Genomic DNA, 16,952 nt, shown 5'->3' on the forward strand with positions numbered 1-16,952 from the left:
AGTTCACGTCACTTCAGAATTTCCAACGAAGTGAGGAGGAGAAGTTAAAACACCATAAATATTACACACGTTTGGAACCATGCAGACAGGCGTAGTGAATGTTTGTGTCTGCTCCTTCACAGGAACAGTATCGGTTCTGCTATGACCTGGCTCTGGAGTTTATCGAGTCGTCCTAAGCAAAGGATAGAAGAGAAGGAAGTGAAGAGCAGCTGGGGATGATCGGTTCCCTTCTCGTGTTTGATCCTTTGTTTGCTCCTGACTCCCCTCTGTGGTGTTCTGTAGCATCCACTTTCTGTCTCAACAAATGGTGCAAGTGGAATTGGCTCCTTGTACAGTGATGTTCCACACAGGGAGATGTTTAGACTTTTTGAGAGGACAGCAGCAGAGGAGGAGATGTTACTCCTTTATTTCCTTTATGCTTCTTGTACAGCTTTCTGAGTGCCAGCAGGCCCCTGTATGTTTTGGGCCTCAATTTAAATGTTAAACCTCTCACTACATCCCTTTCCTATGGACTCGATGCTTTGTGCTGTTTCAGCTGCAGTACTCATTGTGCCCTGTAGATGTCTCCCTTCCATTTGCAAGCTGTAACCACAGCTTTCAAAAAACTGCAAGTTAAAAGTTTTCTGTGGGCCCACATTCCCACTATCATGATATATATTTTAAAGTACTTTACCTGTGTTAATCATCATGGTGATTTTTTTTTTTTTTCATATTTGCAGCCAGTACTTTGTTACTGGAACAAGAAACGTGAACTTACAGCCCAGCCAAACCCCGTGAATGCTTCTGTTTCTGGTCACTTTATCTTCATGTTAGGTGTCTGGTCATCTCAGTGAAGTCTGAGTTTATAGATTGTCATGTACAAGTTATTTATAGCCACTTTGGGTCTGTTTTAAATTGGTCACACACAATTAGAAAAAGAATACAGATGAAGAAAATTGCTTTTGTGTTTACTAGTTACAGTTTTTGTTTGCTTTTGTTGTATCATGTACTGATTACACGGATAGAAGTTTAGAAGCCTTTTGCATAACCTGAACTTTAAAATAGATCATAATATCGTTGTCATCATGTTTGTTTCAGGGCTGGGCCCAATGCACTTTCAATTCAGCCAGTTCACAAATGGAACCTTTTTCACACCACAAATATACGCAGATTTTGAGTTAGACAAATCCAGATAAGCCAGTTGTATAAAATGACTGAGACTATTTGTTGTTCCTTAAAAAAACAAAAACTGCATTTTCCATTTCGGACATAAAAGAAATTAAGAGTGAACTGACCCCAGGCTTCATTTGTTCTGTGCACTGGTGGCCAACACTTTTTGTTTTAATATTATTATTTTGTAGCTGATTTTTATTCATAAGCCAAAGACTTTGTGTAAATATGTTTTTATGGATAAAGCACATTGTTTGTATTTATTGTTTGTTTACTTGCATTGCTTGTAAGAACAATCATTTTTCATTCCATGTTTACTCTACCACCAGCGTTTCTTAAACTGTTTCGGGATGACAAATGGACCGTTTCATCTGGAGTCCTGAAATATTGTGTTTGATTTCCTGAGCCGGTACTGGTTCCTGATCTGCTCAGTCTGAGTCCATGAAGAAGAGTTTAAGAACCCCTGATTGAAGCTGTATATTAAGCTTTAGAAGTAGTTTTTCAGTATTTAGGTGGAACCCAGTAGTATTGTCTTTGTTTTCACTTTTTGAATCTCTGTGATGTTTTTGTGTCTTTTTCTTTTTTTTGTAAAGCCCACTGCTGTTTGTGGTCAGCAGGACATCAACACATTTACATGCACAGAGTATTTTTGGATAATAGCTCCGATCCCCTCTTAAGTCGGGATAAGCTGTTTATCTTCGTCCTCATCCTGTTCACAATTATCCCTGAACACACAGAGACAGAGTGATTCAAACAGGCTTAGTGAGTGAACCACGCCGAACTGTGACACAAACACATTTATCGTGCCTAATCATTTAAATTTACTTGTTGAAACGAGCATTTTAACAGCATCTTCAGTCTCAACCAGGGCTTTGTTGAATGCGTTCTTATGGACGACCAGTGTTTTAAGTATCTTCGTTGTGTTTAATTCATCAGATTGCTTCTTTGTGAGGCTTTATTACAGATGTTTCTGTGTGTGCGCAGACTAAGACATGGGGAAAAAAAACTTTATTGTAAATATGTCAAATGTTTCACTCAGTTGGAGCAGCTCTAAAGGTCATTAATGTAAGTTAGACTATTAGTACTTCAGTACTTTATTAGTACTTTAGTACTGTATAGGGCTCTATTGTTGGAGGAACAGTAGAGATTAAAGTAGTGGATAAAAAGCCAGAACATTAGTTCTGTTGTACGATTCAAACAAAATTCACAGATTGTACTCCTGGAGGATTCTTTACAGATGGTGTTTAAATATTTTTAGTTTTCACTGGTTAAAGAAGTTATTCTGTTGGTGGAATATCAACTTTTGGTTTTAGTTCAACAACTTTTTGATTTGCCCCGGAGAAGAGCGGGAAACTGTACAACAAATATGTTGATGGGATTCGCCAGTTGGGAAAAAGGAACAAGCACCTCGGATAGGAGTTGTAAAGATACCTGCAGAAATTAAAAGACATGTCAGAAACCCTCTTTATGTAACAAATACTAGTTGTAGCTCCTCTGTCATTGAAAGTGAATTTGTGGCCCTTCAGAGGAGTAAATGAAGCTGGTGTCTGGATGAAAGGCTAGTCTAAGTTTGGCATTGATATTCATGGTTCATAAATATTCTTGTCTGTAATGTTTGGCTTTTTTTGCTGTAATAAAGACCACTTCTTTAACTAAAACATCTGAGGTTACAGGATCTTCAGCTTTCACTGTGTGTATATATAATGCAGCTGAGCTAATTGACTTTTTGGGGTGCAGCACATTCCCTGGCCCTGCAACAGAAACGCATCATCTTATATCACATCTGTTTTCTTCAAAAAGTTTAATTTGCATAACTATTTACAATGGATGGTTGAGAGCAGTACTTAGAGGAGGCAAAATATTGTAAGCCACATTCATAAAGCAAGAGAAAATTAAAAAAATGATAAAAACTGTTCAAATGCTTTAAAAAAAAACTTGCATTTAGAAAAGAAACTTTACAGTTAGTTTATAGGTAAACAAATTAATCAGCCTAAAGTAATCTTCCAAACACAAACTCAGCTGTAGACTGCTGTTAATACTGACCAGCAATGAAACACTAATTAATACAATCATTTTCACTACCCTGCATGCTATTATAAAATAATGTTGACAAAGTAACATTAAAAAACAGAAACATGGTCAAGAGCAGAAAATAGTTCAAATTAAATTAGGCATATATCATATATTTATATATGTATATTTGTATATCTGTACAAATACTTATTTGGCATTGTTGTTGTCCTCATTATTGATATATTGAACAATTTCAAAATAGTTTTAAGTTAACCACAAATCTTTATGATATCAGTTTTTATGTCTTCCCAAACCCTTGAGAGGCTTCTTTAGTTTTTGTTTTTCACCTACAGCCACAACACATTTCTCCACCGAACGCAACTGTGACTGCTCTCTCTTCATAAAACACAGAAAAATAAACATTTTCTCAAGTTTTGCAAAATTACGCAACAAAACAAATGGAAATGTGGACGATGTGCGATCCTGACACAACTGTGAAAACGTTTAACATTATTACCCTTAAGCATCGGTACTAAAGTGTAACATTTCCTCAGACCTGTTGCACAGATGGGCTCCGAAGCTGCAGGAAAAAAGGTAGATAATGAAATAATTACAGTTTAAAATAAATTTAAAAAAAAAACATTGCAGGGAAAAATCTCATGTTGCCTTAAAACCTCTCTTTTAACACACCAGCACAATTTAAGCTTAATGAAAGAAATAGTTTTATTCCTATCGATAACTGATACCATGTTTTGTGTTTTTCTATAGTTTAGTATCAAGATGTAAAAAAGAGGAAAGAACTAGCTTGGTCGACAGCTGATTAAATCTTCCCTAAAACAATTTTCATATTCAGAACACAACATCATATTTCATATTTTAGGGGAGAAAATTGATGTGGGGTTTATGCATATCAAATTTGCTATGAAGAAGGCTGGCTTTTTTCTGCACTTGATTTAAAAGCTAAGCTAACTTAGCAATAACTACATTGGGGAAACTAGTGATACAGTGCGCCAGCCAAGGAAACAAAACCATGGGTAATGTACTAAGCCACAAGTTTTAGGAACTTAATAAAAAAAATATATAATACATTGAATAAATTAGATCTGACATGTAAAACAGAGAGGCTACCTGTACTCGGCCAAGCTACGGTCAACATCTCTAACCAAACAAAAATGCGTAAACATTCCTTGAGACACCAAACTATTTGAAGAAGCTAAAAAGTCACCTAAACAATAAAAAAGTCATTGTTAATGTTTAAGTTAGGCTTATTGCTTGAAGAGCAGACATGACTCGCACACGTTCAGATGAGCGTGACAATAAAATGGTCATAATTAACTAACTTTTCTTCAGTTCAGAACAACATGAGAGTCGTGATTTATGAGAAGAGAGAACAAACAATAAAAGACAGTGGCAGTACAACCGTACAGGAAACAACAAGAAAAACTCTGTGAATATTGAATGGGGTCACAAACACACTCAAGATCAAGCGGGGGAACTCCAGCAGCTAGTTCAGTTTAAATACCATGACACTGCTGTTGTAGTATTTGTGTGCATTTGATGCTTTTGGTGTGTACTGATTGTCGGAATCAACAACAAGAGAAATACAAAGAAAAACAAATTGACAAAACAGTAGAAAGAGCAATCATGGTTGATTCAGCACCTATTCTTCTGTGAGGTTTAACTTCAGGTCAACTTTTAAACGGTGGAAACTGTGGCGCCAACCCAAGAAGGAAAAAGAAATTCTAACTTATCCATGTGAGTCATTGCGAGCGTCACTGAAAGGTAGCTGAAGGTCAGTTTCTCTGTACACCGTTTTGTTGTAAATCAGTGTAAAGTTAATCCTGAATGACAAAATTAACGTCACTGCATTTTGATGACGATGAAAGCACGCGTTTTTGCTTCTGTTCAGCACAGTACATATGGTGCGTTCAAAGCTCTCTTGAATGAAAGGTGATCTGCACTGGGGCCTGCAACATCTGCCGCCTCGCAGAAGTACTGCTGCATAGTACACAGGCATGACAAAGTGTGTTCCTGCCAAGCTCACGACTAGTTCTCCAAAACTATATCAGCTAAAACGGTTAGCAATGAGGTAAGTAGCTGTAGGTGAGCCTGTCTCTCATTGTATTAAAACACTATTGCACTTTTTGGCTGGTCAAGTTTTGTCAGTCTCCAGATTCTGTATACATGTAGATTCAAAGATGGCAAAAAAAAGATTACAACATCCCAGCTGTTAGGAAGGAAAACAAAAACTGTTTCAGAGAAGTTGAATTTAGCTGCGAGGACTGAGATGTTGTCTGTTGGCATCTCTCCTCAGTTTTTAACAGAACCTACTGTGATCGATCTTGAATCATAGCAAAATAAATGAACATACTCTGAACCAAATTCGTTGTAAATGAAGAAAACAAATATCAGCAAAACCTCAGTTGGTGACCTCTAGAGTGTATTGTGCTGAAGCTTATTACAGTAGGAGATCTGAATCAGTCAAATATAAATGCAATCTTATTTTAAACTCTGCAGTCTGACCCAGCATTTAGTTTCCAGCCCTTTTACGAAGGTACAAACTCTAAAAGGTGTTGCAGTCCTTTCATATCAAACTAAAGCATTCACTCAGTCTTAAGGGAGTCAGACTGTAAGGCACCTGAGGATTTGTCATGTACATAGTTGCCAAACTCCTAAGCCCCTCATAGAATGGTGGGGAAATGGGAGACACAAAGAACACACACACACATATATATATATATATATATATATATATTCAAAAACAATAGAATGAAAATGGCACCACAACAACAGAACATCCCTTCATGAGAACCACGAAAAAAACACTTTGTACGTCTATAATGTTGGTTCTGTATCTAATTCTTGTACAAGTGTTCGAACACAGCACGTTGTCCCTGGAACTTGTTGAATATTTGTGTGTCAGATTTCCGCGAGGTTCTGATACTGGTCTAACTTCCTCTTTCTATTCACTCTGCGATGGACCTCAAGTAGAAAACATTTAGTTTTATGCACTAACTTTATGACAAATTACAACTATTATTCGGTTTCACTCAACTGGTCGGTGGGTAGAACTGGTTTGTACGACATACGACGCAACAAAATATGAACCTAAAGCTACAGGGAAAAAAAAAAGCTCAGTCTGATCTTTTCATTAATTCTTTTAAACCTGGACTGGTGAAATAAAAACCAGATCATCATCCGCACTACACATGATAGAATCACAGTTGGCAGTCTGTGGGAAGTAGACTTGATCTGACTTAGACTTCAGTCAGGTGGAAGAGCAGTTGGATTGTTAAGTAGCCCATCAGCTATCGTTCACATGTCAGCCCCTCTCAGGAGGAGGAACCGGGGAAATAAATGAGAACGCTGACATTTTCAGAATATATTTCCAATCACAAGATGAGTGAAGATGTGAAGGTTTAAAGACACAGTCAGAGGAAAATGACAACGGCCGACTAAGGAAAATCAAAGCTGTCGGTGACATTAAGAGTGACCATTAAATTCTGGAAAAAAATCTCACATTTTTCGGGAAGTAACTGCGTTCACTGAAGCTCTTGACCACTTTTTATCAACTTAGTGTATCAAATTATAAATACAGACTAAATCAGCTGTCTTAAGAATGTAAAATTTATATTCCAGTGACACCACAACAGATTCACCGCCAACTCCAGGTGAACGTCCTCTGTCCCTTCCTCACCACAAAACAGGAAATATGAAAAACTTTGTTACCTGGCAAACCTGAAGCCTCAATAATCTGAAATTACTCATATTTTTTTCTTTAAAAATAGGATATAAATCAAATTAGTCAAACTTTTGGGTACTTCCTCTTTAAAATATAACATGACTCATGTGTTATTGTTGGAAATAAATGCTACAAATTCATCAAACCTAGGAATGAGCCCTTGCCTCTTAGCAATTTATGTAATTATTAAAATTTTAAGTAAATATATTCTTTATAGTTCTGTAATCTTCAGTGGGATGACGGCCCCAAAATATACACCTTTTGATAAATTACTTATTCAGATTTGACAAAGAAAAGTTACCGAAGGTGAAATACAGCTTGTAAATATATTTTCCATGTATATACAGTTACTGACACCATTTTGATTTAAACTCTCTACAAAAATATTTTAAATAATATTTATTGATTATTGTCTTTAAAACGGAGATACTCAACTTTACTTTGAAGTTTTTTTTACTGTAGATCCAAAGGGTTTAAGAAAATCAGCTCTTTAATTTGTTGACTGTAAAACAGAATGGGAAACTGTTTTGGAATTTTGTCATCAATCAAAGACAGTTAGTCTGGACTTAAGCCATGTGTGGTGTTTTCTTTTGGTAGTTGTTGATGTCAGTCCACTAAAGTCTGTCAAGGCAGAGGGACAGGAAGGACATTAGTGGCAAAATCAAATGTCTGATTGGTTCTCAGAGAAGCAGGAAGTGCTGGTGAGCCTGGGAGCATAAAAAGGCCTCAACATCCACAGAGAGATGAGATCGTTTAATGATTTCCTGACATTATGCAGCCATGTGCTGCTAAAATATCATGATCTACAGTCAAACAGAAAAAAAATCTTTTGCTGCTGTCTCATCAGTTTCTCTAATGTTCCAAATTTCAGGACAGAAAGACCAGGTTAAAGTTTTAGGACTGCTATCCTGAAGAGATGATCCTAAAATCAATCTACACTAACATGACTATCACAACAGGAAATTCTTTGATTTCCAAAAACATATTTAAAATTAACCTTTTCATTTCTGGATCTTTAATTTGTCCAATCGCATTTAGGACCCTGAAATAAAATGTGTTTACATATTAAATAGCTGAATTTACAAATAATTGAATTTAAAATATATATATAACAGCTGAGAGTCTGCACCTTGAGCCAATATTATTCATATAACTGTAAAAAGAATTAGGTATTTTGAATGTAACTAAGTTAAAAAATAAATAAATAAACTGACTCCAGTGAATTCCTGATTTATTTGTACAGAAACTGGTGAATTTAAGTTTATATTACAATATATGTGTAACTTTAAATATAAAACAACAGTTTTAATATACATACATATATTAGATGTAGGGACTTTGTTTTTTATTCTTTCTTATATTATTTTTTTGTAACCTGCAGAACAATTCTATTTGGATTCTAGTCTTTACAAGTGCAGAAAAGTAGGCAGCAATACATAACAGAGCCTGGTACTTACCAGGTGACCCTGCACTTATAGTGTATGTACCTAGTACTTTCATGGTACATGGTACATATCTGGTATGTACTCGTTACATACAAGTATGTACTGGGTTTCCAGTCATTTCATAATCCAGTCCCTGTAGGAACCCAGTACACTTCAGGTATGTACCTGGCTGTATTATGTATTGATACCAATAAGTATATTGTACATGTTTGTGAATTTAAGTTTCAAATCAGTAAAAACCATGTACCCTCTTTAATGCTCGAATAATTTAAATATAGAAAAACTTTTATGAGATAAGCAAATAAAATAAATCGTTTTAGAGTAACGTCCAATTTACATGAAGTTTCAGCAATCGCTCATCTTCTGGGATTTTTGTTGTTTTTGCATGGATGGAGTCTCTACATTCATTAGTGTTTTGGTTAAGGCCGTTTGGTAAGAAAAGGGTCTGATTTAGCACGCTCACCATAAAGTAAAATAATCCTTCTGTCAGTCTCCGAGGCAGTCACAAAAATAAAAATCCCATCAGAATCCCTCACACAGAGAACAAACTGCTCTCCCCTGCTGAATGCAGCAGATTGAAACGGGAAACACTGAACTTCAAGATCCCTCCAGTGGCAAAACCGACACTGGCGTCAATGAGCTGGGGTCGGCAAAGGACGATGAACGAGAGCGTCAAGGGATATAAAACAAGAACAGGTACTATGATGGGCTTTCAGCTAACCATAGCAGCCTCCCCGTGGCTCAGGGTGGCCATTTCTAATTTTACTTTAAGGTTGGTGGAATGTCAAAGCCTGTAATCCCTCCCATTGATAAACGAACAAGCCCCTAAAACTTTCTCCTCATAGAAATCACTGAGAGCACTGCAAAGATGATCGTTTCTAAAGTCACAATCTACCACAAGTCGTCAGGGAGGAGGCGGGCACCATTTTAATAAATCTCAGTTTAAAAAGTCCTTGAGCATATGTGTGTGTGTGCGTGTGTGTGCGTGTGTGTGCACATAGGACTGGGTAAAGGACAACAGTTTTAGAGTAAAAAGCAGCACCATTTACTATAGTAACTGAATATTGTTAAAGTATCATTTGCACCTGTTTTTTTCCTAGAACTACATGAGCAGATCAAAAACAAGAACAGAAGGTCAGATGCAATGTGTGACATAAAATCTTAGCTAAGAGATTTTAATAACCAAAACAGATGCATTGTCAAATCAACCAACAGCTTCTTTAAATATAAATACTAAATGTATACTATAGATTTTGATATTGGTCTTACGATAGATACTATAAGTAGAATTAAAAGTGTTAGAATCACAAAGTTTTACTTAGGAACGGCCTTACTGCCGTCAAAAAAAGGAAACAAGGTGCATTTTCTATAACCTATAGATAAATATGAAATTCTTTAGTAAATTCTTCATATCTGACCTTGCAATTCAACTGCAACAATATCACATGTGAGCTTCATAATCTACATTTCCCTTGGAAATACAAACATGAATATTATAAGGTGCAAAATGCAGTGTTTGATACAGCCCCTTCTTCCAGGCTGTGCAAATCTGTCTTCTGTTAATAATTCATATTTGTTCTGCAGTGGAAATGTATCCAGCAGCTAATATTTTACAAATCTTATAAAATGTAAAATTCCTAAGACCGAGGGGTATTGCGGAAATGAAAATGCCTTAATGTGAAAAGGATGGACTAGAGTTTATATCCCTATTTTTAAATTAGGCCGGCAACAATGGTTTGATGTCTGGAGCACGCCTGGGTCTAAAAAAAGGAACCTGGGCAGTGATGTCATCAAGACTTGTGTAGTCCGCCATGATGGAAGGCTGTCTGTCGTTTACAGATGTGAAGAATTCTGGCCTCGTTACGTCAAATCTGACAAAGTAGGAATTTTAGGAATTTAGAAATATTAACTACGACTTCATATCAGGTTTTAAAAGCAGATTTGGTTAAAAACATAAGAAGTGTTCAATCTGAATTTTGCAAAAAAAAAAGTTATTTAGTAAAGACCGTTGTGTCTCTGGGTGCTTTAGCCACAGATCATTGTTGCCGGCGAGAGAAAAGTTGCACTTTGTGTTTTACTTTGAATGTGATAAGTGTATTATTGTTCTTATACACAGCTGGACAATGGCAACAATTCAGAGGACCACAGAAAGTTCTAAAAAAAAAGTTCCTAAATTTGACTGAAATGCATCGTTGATTGTATTGGAATATGTTGGCAAACCCCCCTTTTGGTCTTAAAGCTACACTAAGCAAAATGGAAATGTTAGCAGCTTGAAGTGGCAGCAGCATAAATAAAACCTAATGCCTGTATTTACCAATTCTGTTGACGTTGGGTCACTTTTGGTCAGAAAATATTAAATAAACCATAAAGAAATGGTTTGGTGTTACAGAGTCTCTGCTGACCAGACGATGGCAGCATTCTTCCTGTAATTAAAAACACAGCAACATTAGGATAACATCTTTGCTTAGTGTAGCTTCAGCGGGGGCAGCACAGAGCGTAGTGGACAAGCAGTGAGTTTTTTTAACAGAACCTCGGGGCTGAATGTGGCACGGCGAGCTGGTGTCGGATGGCGGTGGACGAGAGGAGCTAAGGGTGATTCTGTGAACCTCAAAGCCGTGTTTGGGCTTCAGGGATGTAGATCTCGATGCTGTCCGCCCTCTCTGTGGCTGAGTTCTGTCTGAAAGAAGCTGCTCGTTTGGCAGCCATGAGGCGTCTGCGGGCTTCCTGTCGCTGGCGGTCCTGAAGGTCCAGAGAGCGCTCCCGCGTCATGCCGCCACGCCCCCTGGACGGCCTTTTAGACAGAGGCGGAGGCCACTTCTGCTCCTGGGAACACAAGGAACAGTCACTGAATCCCCAAAGAAACATCTGAAGATTCCTTTTTTTAAAAATAAAAGCATATCATTACATTTAAACGTTTAATCAGCACGTCAGAGAGGGAGATAACGAGAGGCAAACAGAGCAAATTAGTCCAAAGAGTATTTTCGTGGGGAAGTAGAGAAGAATTCCCGAGTGCAGGGTATGTTTCTCTGTCTGAAAGCTGGCGTTAAACTCTGAAGGGGCGAGGCCAGGCATGCAGCATCTGTGGCACTGCTAGAGTTCAGCTCCATGGAGCTTGCAATGTGTCGGTTAACTGCTGGAAGTAAATGAGAGCTCACAGACAGAAGTGGAGCGTGGAGATAATTATCTAAAAGCCCGGAAGAATCTTGTCAACTTTTAAAACACCCAACCACCATCTAAATGTGCTTCTTACAACAACTGCAGCACTCTGCTGGTTTATTATGTGCTGTATTCAGGAGGCTGTTTAACATCTCAATTTCTTTTTGACAATGGAGGTTTGCACTTTGCCATCTAATACTATTGTAATCATATTGTAATATCAACTTTACAATCCTAATTATTGAAATACAAAATGGCTAGAAAATCAGACAAGACTGCTAACCTGTCAGTAGCTTGTAATGTATTTCATTATATCAGATTTAAACTATTTCTCAAACAACTTTATTATTTTCAAGTCAGGTTTTGACTATAATATATTACATTATTTCTTACAATGATGTCTGTATCCCAGTTATGTTTATTTTTTCTTGTTTTTTAAAAGGAAAAAATAAACAGTGTTCTTACTGATTGCTCCAGCATTGCCCCGTGGTCTTCTATAGTCCTGTACAGACCACCTGTGTTCCATTAGTAATCACCACATCGGTTGTCCTACAGTAACTATCTTTCCACATTTTACTGGGTTTTAAATTAAAGTCTAAGTTTTGATATTTATCCACCCATCTCATGTGTTTGAGTTCTTCAATAACAACTGTCTATTTATATTTATAAATCTCTCATCGATGCAGCAGCTGTTTTTCCTATCAAACATAAAATGTCATTCCTGTTTATTTTATTTTATTTCAATATAGGACTGTGTTACATCATGTAGTTAGTGTTTATATTGGAGCTACACTGATGCTAACACAAGAAAAATGTTAGTAAATCCTTAAAAAGAAATTTGTATGTGAGACAGTGACTTTAAATCTCTTGTGCAACATGATAAAAATATAACATCAATTACAAACAAATATAGTAACATAGTGTGTAAATGCTGTTTGATATATATGCATTATTTTTGCTCATTATTTAGCATGTTAAGAAAAAAAATCATGCTTTCTCCATAAAAAATATTTACCAAAAGGTGATTAGACTAAAACATCTTGAGGGCTTTAAAACTTCTGTAACTTTTCTGTCAGAACCCCATACTCCGTGTGAAAGAGATGATTATTTTACTCTGTGAACTCAGTGAGCTGATTTTTTTAATGGGAAGAGCAGCTTTTTATAAAGAATGCTGCCAGATTTTGCTAAACAGATGCTGCTTTCTTGTTTTGACTCTGTAACCTCCTGCTGGTCCCGAGCCTAAAAAAGAACACTTATATTATCAGAGCAGTTTCCTCCAAAAGCTGAGCAAGTTCATCTGGAGCCCATTAGGACTAATTATTAAGAGTGTTTGGAGGCTAATTATACCTTCTTCTCGGGGCTCTCCAACAGCTGCCACTGGTTGCTCTTGATCTGCTGCAGCTCATCAAACTTGGCAGTGACGTCATCGATGGTAAGCTGCAAAAGGTCCCAGAATCCAGCCAGGTCCTGAGATGTGGGTCTAGGCATGGCGCTGGGGTCCTGGAAAAGGCGGCCATTTACAAACTGATGGAACAAACTTCACGTCTGTCACGGTAAACTGTTAACAAATAGCTAAGAAAAGGTGACTTGTCCAAATATTGTGAAGACTGAAACTGTTTCCTATTTTCATCTGCAGAGTACACTTTTAAGAGTTTGAATAATTTTATATGTTTGCGGCTCACAGCCACTTCTACATTTAACCACTGGGGGGCAGTGCAGCACCAACATTAGGTCTAAATGTCCTTAGAAATAGTGAATCCACAAAAGGTTACAAAACAAAACCACCTGGACTTCTATTTTGTAACTGAAAGAACAGAGTACTGGAATAGTCCAGTTGGAGTTTATTTAATAAATTTAATAAAAAAAATAACAAAACAAAGTTTTTTGCCCGTAATGTCCTCTGTGGCTTTTTTTTTAATTGTAGCATTAAGAATTAAACTAACAAGCAATTATAAAAGGCTATTATGTTGACCACATGTACTAGAATACAAACGCACAGGAAGGAAACTGACCAGTGATCATTACTATTAATAATGCAAAATAAGCACACTGCACGTGGCATCTGTTAATGCCTGAAGGGGTAGTGGCGATAATGTTTTTGTCCCTGTCAGGGTGTGTGTACGTGTGTGTGTGTATTTGTCTGCAGCTTTAGCAAAACTTCTCATGAAACTCTGGTTGTATTTTAATAAAACTCATAAAATAAGAATCGGATGTACATCTACAACTGAATAAGTGTTGGAGTCAATTCAAGATGGTTGCCACAGCTACATTAACCAACACAAAAATCATTGCAAGTTATTCAGTTTTGCAGATATTCAGCTAAACCTTAGTGTGGTAGTAGCTGAGACTTGTCCTCAACACATTCTCACATGTATTCTTGCAATATCGCACAACACTTTTTACAAGGTTTGACCAAAACGTCTCTGACTCCGACCCGTCTCAGCATGAGAAAATCTTAAGTTTAAATCTCTGGTATAAGAGATGGCGGGTGATATGCATCATTTCAAGGAATGCCTTTTCCCCTTCATTTTACATTCAACTTTAATGTTACCTGTAAAACTTTAAATGCTAAACCTGCAGTGCCTGTTTTTACTGCATTACTGTACTTTGCCGTTTATGATACCAACCCAAATAACTGAGGAACTAGAAGTAGGACCACACAGTCAGATAAACCCAATGTCCTGAATGCCTCATCCAGCAAACAGAATGTAAACCAAGAAACTGTCTATCAAAGTTCAGAGGAACACTGTTATTTTTCTCCACAGAGTGCAGTTCCTCCTCCATCCAGCAGGTGAAATCGACTCCTTTCTTTCGGACAAATCTGAAAGCTCAGGGCAATCTAAAGCTTGTCAGTACCAATGTTCAACTTAATTCATCATCCTATTATCTGTAGGGAGAGAAGGAGAGAACGCACCCAAGATCATTCAGAAGAAAGCAACACACTCGAGATAAACATAAACAGAAAAAAACAACACAAGTCAGTAAGAGAGCAGACTTCACCTCCACGAGATTCTGCATTTCATTTTAGAGTTTTTGTTTTAATTAGCCTTGCATCAGAGAGTGTGATTAAGTTTCTGAGCCACTCTTCCTCAGTCTTTCCTCACTTTATCTTTGAAGCGTCCCACTTATAACACCACCGTATAGTAAAATATGCTGAGTCTGTGAATAGCTAGCATTAGAAAAAAAGGAAAGAGTTTCCTGTAGACGTGACATGAGGGCTAAACAGTGAGACAGTGTGGCAGTCCATTATTCAAACTCTGAGTTTCCCATTCAACCTGCTGCCTCTGCGCATTAATGGATTGCCTCAACACAGGTGCTGCTTCCTATTGGAATTCCCCTTTCGTCAACAGCGGGGTCAATACCAGCAGAGCGACTGCTCCACCATCGATCTCTGTGGGTTATTTTTGGAAGTGCAGCGTCAGGCCAAGTACTCGAAGCTCAGAGAAGGAGAAGACAATCTACAAGTTTACCACTGGTGAGCTGTGGTTTTCTACATAACTCATTAAAGGGATAGTCTGCTCATTGTTGAAGTGATATTCTGTCAAATACTTCTCAGTAGTTAGTATTTATCAGTCGTGACGTCAGTCATAGTGCACAGAGGATGCAGAAAGAGGCAGAAAGAGGCAAAAAGTGGCGTACAGGCTAGGATAATAGCTAGCCAAGTGAGGGCTGGCCATTCGTTTGGTGCTGTTTTCTCAACCAAACAAGGTCCGTGTTACTAGCAAATGTAAGACAAAGAAAATTTTACAACTACAACTGTTTTTTATTTTACAGCTGCAGTTTTGAACATGCACAATTTATTTGCAGCGTGTGTGTGGCTGAACATCTGCTGCTCTGACTGCAGCCTGTGAGGGGGAACCACACGCTGCTTGTTGTGTAGAGTAAGGTTCCACATCAGAGTCACAAGAAACACCTGAAAAAGTCACTAGATTTGTTCCTAGAGGGGTCTGAATAGTTGCTAATTATAGTGACAAAGTCGCTAAGTTGGCAACACTGTGCTGATGGTGCTGAGGCTGCGAAAGTATCAGCTCACCTGATCAGTGTGTCTCATCAGTACAAAGGTTCAATGAAATGTTCACAGCCTCATTTATAAGATCCATCTATGCTCAGCACACTGACGCAGTAACATGTTGTTCGGCTGAGAAACCAGCGACGAGGTAAACAAACGCTGACATGCAAAAGTCTAGACATCTAATATTAGCTAACGTAGCGTTTTTTCATACTTGTATAAAGTTTTTTTTTTTTTTTTTTAGAAAAAGAGTCATTTTATAAACCTGAAAAACAATTGAAAAAAAACATACAAAAATTGGCACTCATTTGGGTAGCATTAGCTGAGTCTAGACATTCATTCATTCATTCATGAAGAGCATGAAGAGGTAAAAACTAATAATAATCAGTTATCAGTGGTACTTTCACTTTATAATGATTAGACTATTACTTTAACAGTATTCAGATAGAAATGTTGTTTGAAACATTCATTACTCACCAGATTCTGTTGGCACAGCCAGTAAAACTGTTGAAACTTTTGAGACATTAATAGCTGAGCACTTCCAACTGCACTCCGGATCTTTCCTAGGACTGAAGCACACACACACACACACACACACACACATATTCTGGTTTAATTACTGACAGCTCAGTAAAACTCTACATGTTGTCTTTCATTCATTCAGAACAATCCAGTCTGTTAATAGGTTATCTGTTACGACTTAGTATCTTTATAGTCAGCATCAAAAAGAAGAAGTGATATGAAGTGAGACCAGAGTCATGAGAGCGTTGATGTCAGGCAGCAGAAAGCCACGCTTCCCTCAGGATACTCACTCTCCTCTGACAGGTCATGCTCTTCCGCTTCCCGTTCCATCTCTTTGCACCATCCCTCCAGCCGCTTTGTTTCATTGTGAAGAAGCTGCATGAACCAGCCGCCGTCCCTCCGGATGGGGGACACTCGGCCTGTGTCGGTGCTCTCCAGGCTGGGTTCAACCAGCCAGGATTCAGGCTGTGGGCTGGGAGGCCCACTCGAAGGCCGGTAGTCCTCCCTGTAGCTGAACAGGCCCTGTGTGCGTACCGTCCGGATGGCTCCATACTGCGTCGGCGTGCTGGGCTCAGAGTGGCGCCCGAAGGCACCACCGAACTGCAAACTTTTGTCCTCCATGGAGGGAAAGCCCTCCAGCTCCATGTCTGCCTGCACTGCAGTGGTCACACTGTTGGAGCGCTTGAACCTCCCATGTCTAACAAACAGAAAGGGACCAACTTCAGACATGAAGTACATCTGTTGGAATACTTTCATCGGCACCACGTACCGTTTTTTATCCTCCACTTGGATTCCTATGGAATGAAACTGAGGAAGGCCTTTACTTTCAGCCTCAGAGTCTGTCACAGTTTCCACCTGAAAAATACCAACAACAGCACACAAACTATGATCACTTTTAATCTAAATGTACACATGC

General features: G+C 38.1%; 2 protein-coding genes across 21 annotated transcripts in view; one reads left to right on the top strand and one right to left on the bottom strand.

The window, feature by feature from the left end:
- ptprk (protein tyrosine phosphatase receptor type K) overlaps nucleotides 1-2,807 on the top strand; it is a 104,872-nt gene extending 102,065 nt beyond the window's left edge. For all 19 annotated transcript variants that reach the window (XM_017411868.3, XM_017411872.3, XM_017411871.3 and 16 more), the window contains one exon: nucleotides 123-2,807. In XM_017411868.3, the coding sequence (XP_017267357.1) occupies nucleotides 123-176 (54 nt within the window). In that variant the 3' untranslated portion in view covers nucleotides 177-2,807. The remainder of the gene's footprint in view (nucleotides 1-122) is intronic.
- Nucleotides 695-16,952, bottom strand: part of LOC108233450 (disks large-associated protein 2) — a 114,155-nt gene continuing 97,897 nt past the window's right edge. For both annotated transcript variants that reach the window (XM_017411928.3, XM_037981659.1), the window contains 5 exons: nucleotides 16,806-16,891; nucleotides 16,327-16,733; nucleotides 15,992-16,083; nucleotides 12,853-13,005; nucleotides 695-11,172 (listed from right to left, as the gene is read on the bottom strand). In XM_017411928.3, coding sequence (XP_017267417.1) covers nucleotides 10,957-11,172; nucleotides 12,853-13,005; nucleotides 15,992-16,083; nucleotides 16,327-16,733; nucleotides 16,806-16,891 — 954 coding nt within the window. In that variant the 3' untranslated portion in view covers nucleotides 695-10,956. The remainder of the gene's footprint in view (nucleotides 11,173-12,852; nucleotides 13,006-15,991; nucleotides 16,084-16,326; nucleotides 16,734-16,805; nucleotides 16,892-16,952) is intronic.

Source organism: Kryptolebias marmoratus, linkage group LG19 (assembly GCF_001649575.2).
Source record: "Kryptolebias marmoratus isolate JLee-2015 linkage group LG19, ASM164957v2, whole genome shotgun sequence".
Lineage (NCBI taxonomy): Eukaryota > Metazoa > Chordata > Actinopteri > Cyprinodontiformes > Rivulidae > Kryptolebias > Kryptolebias marmoratus.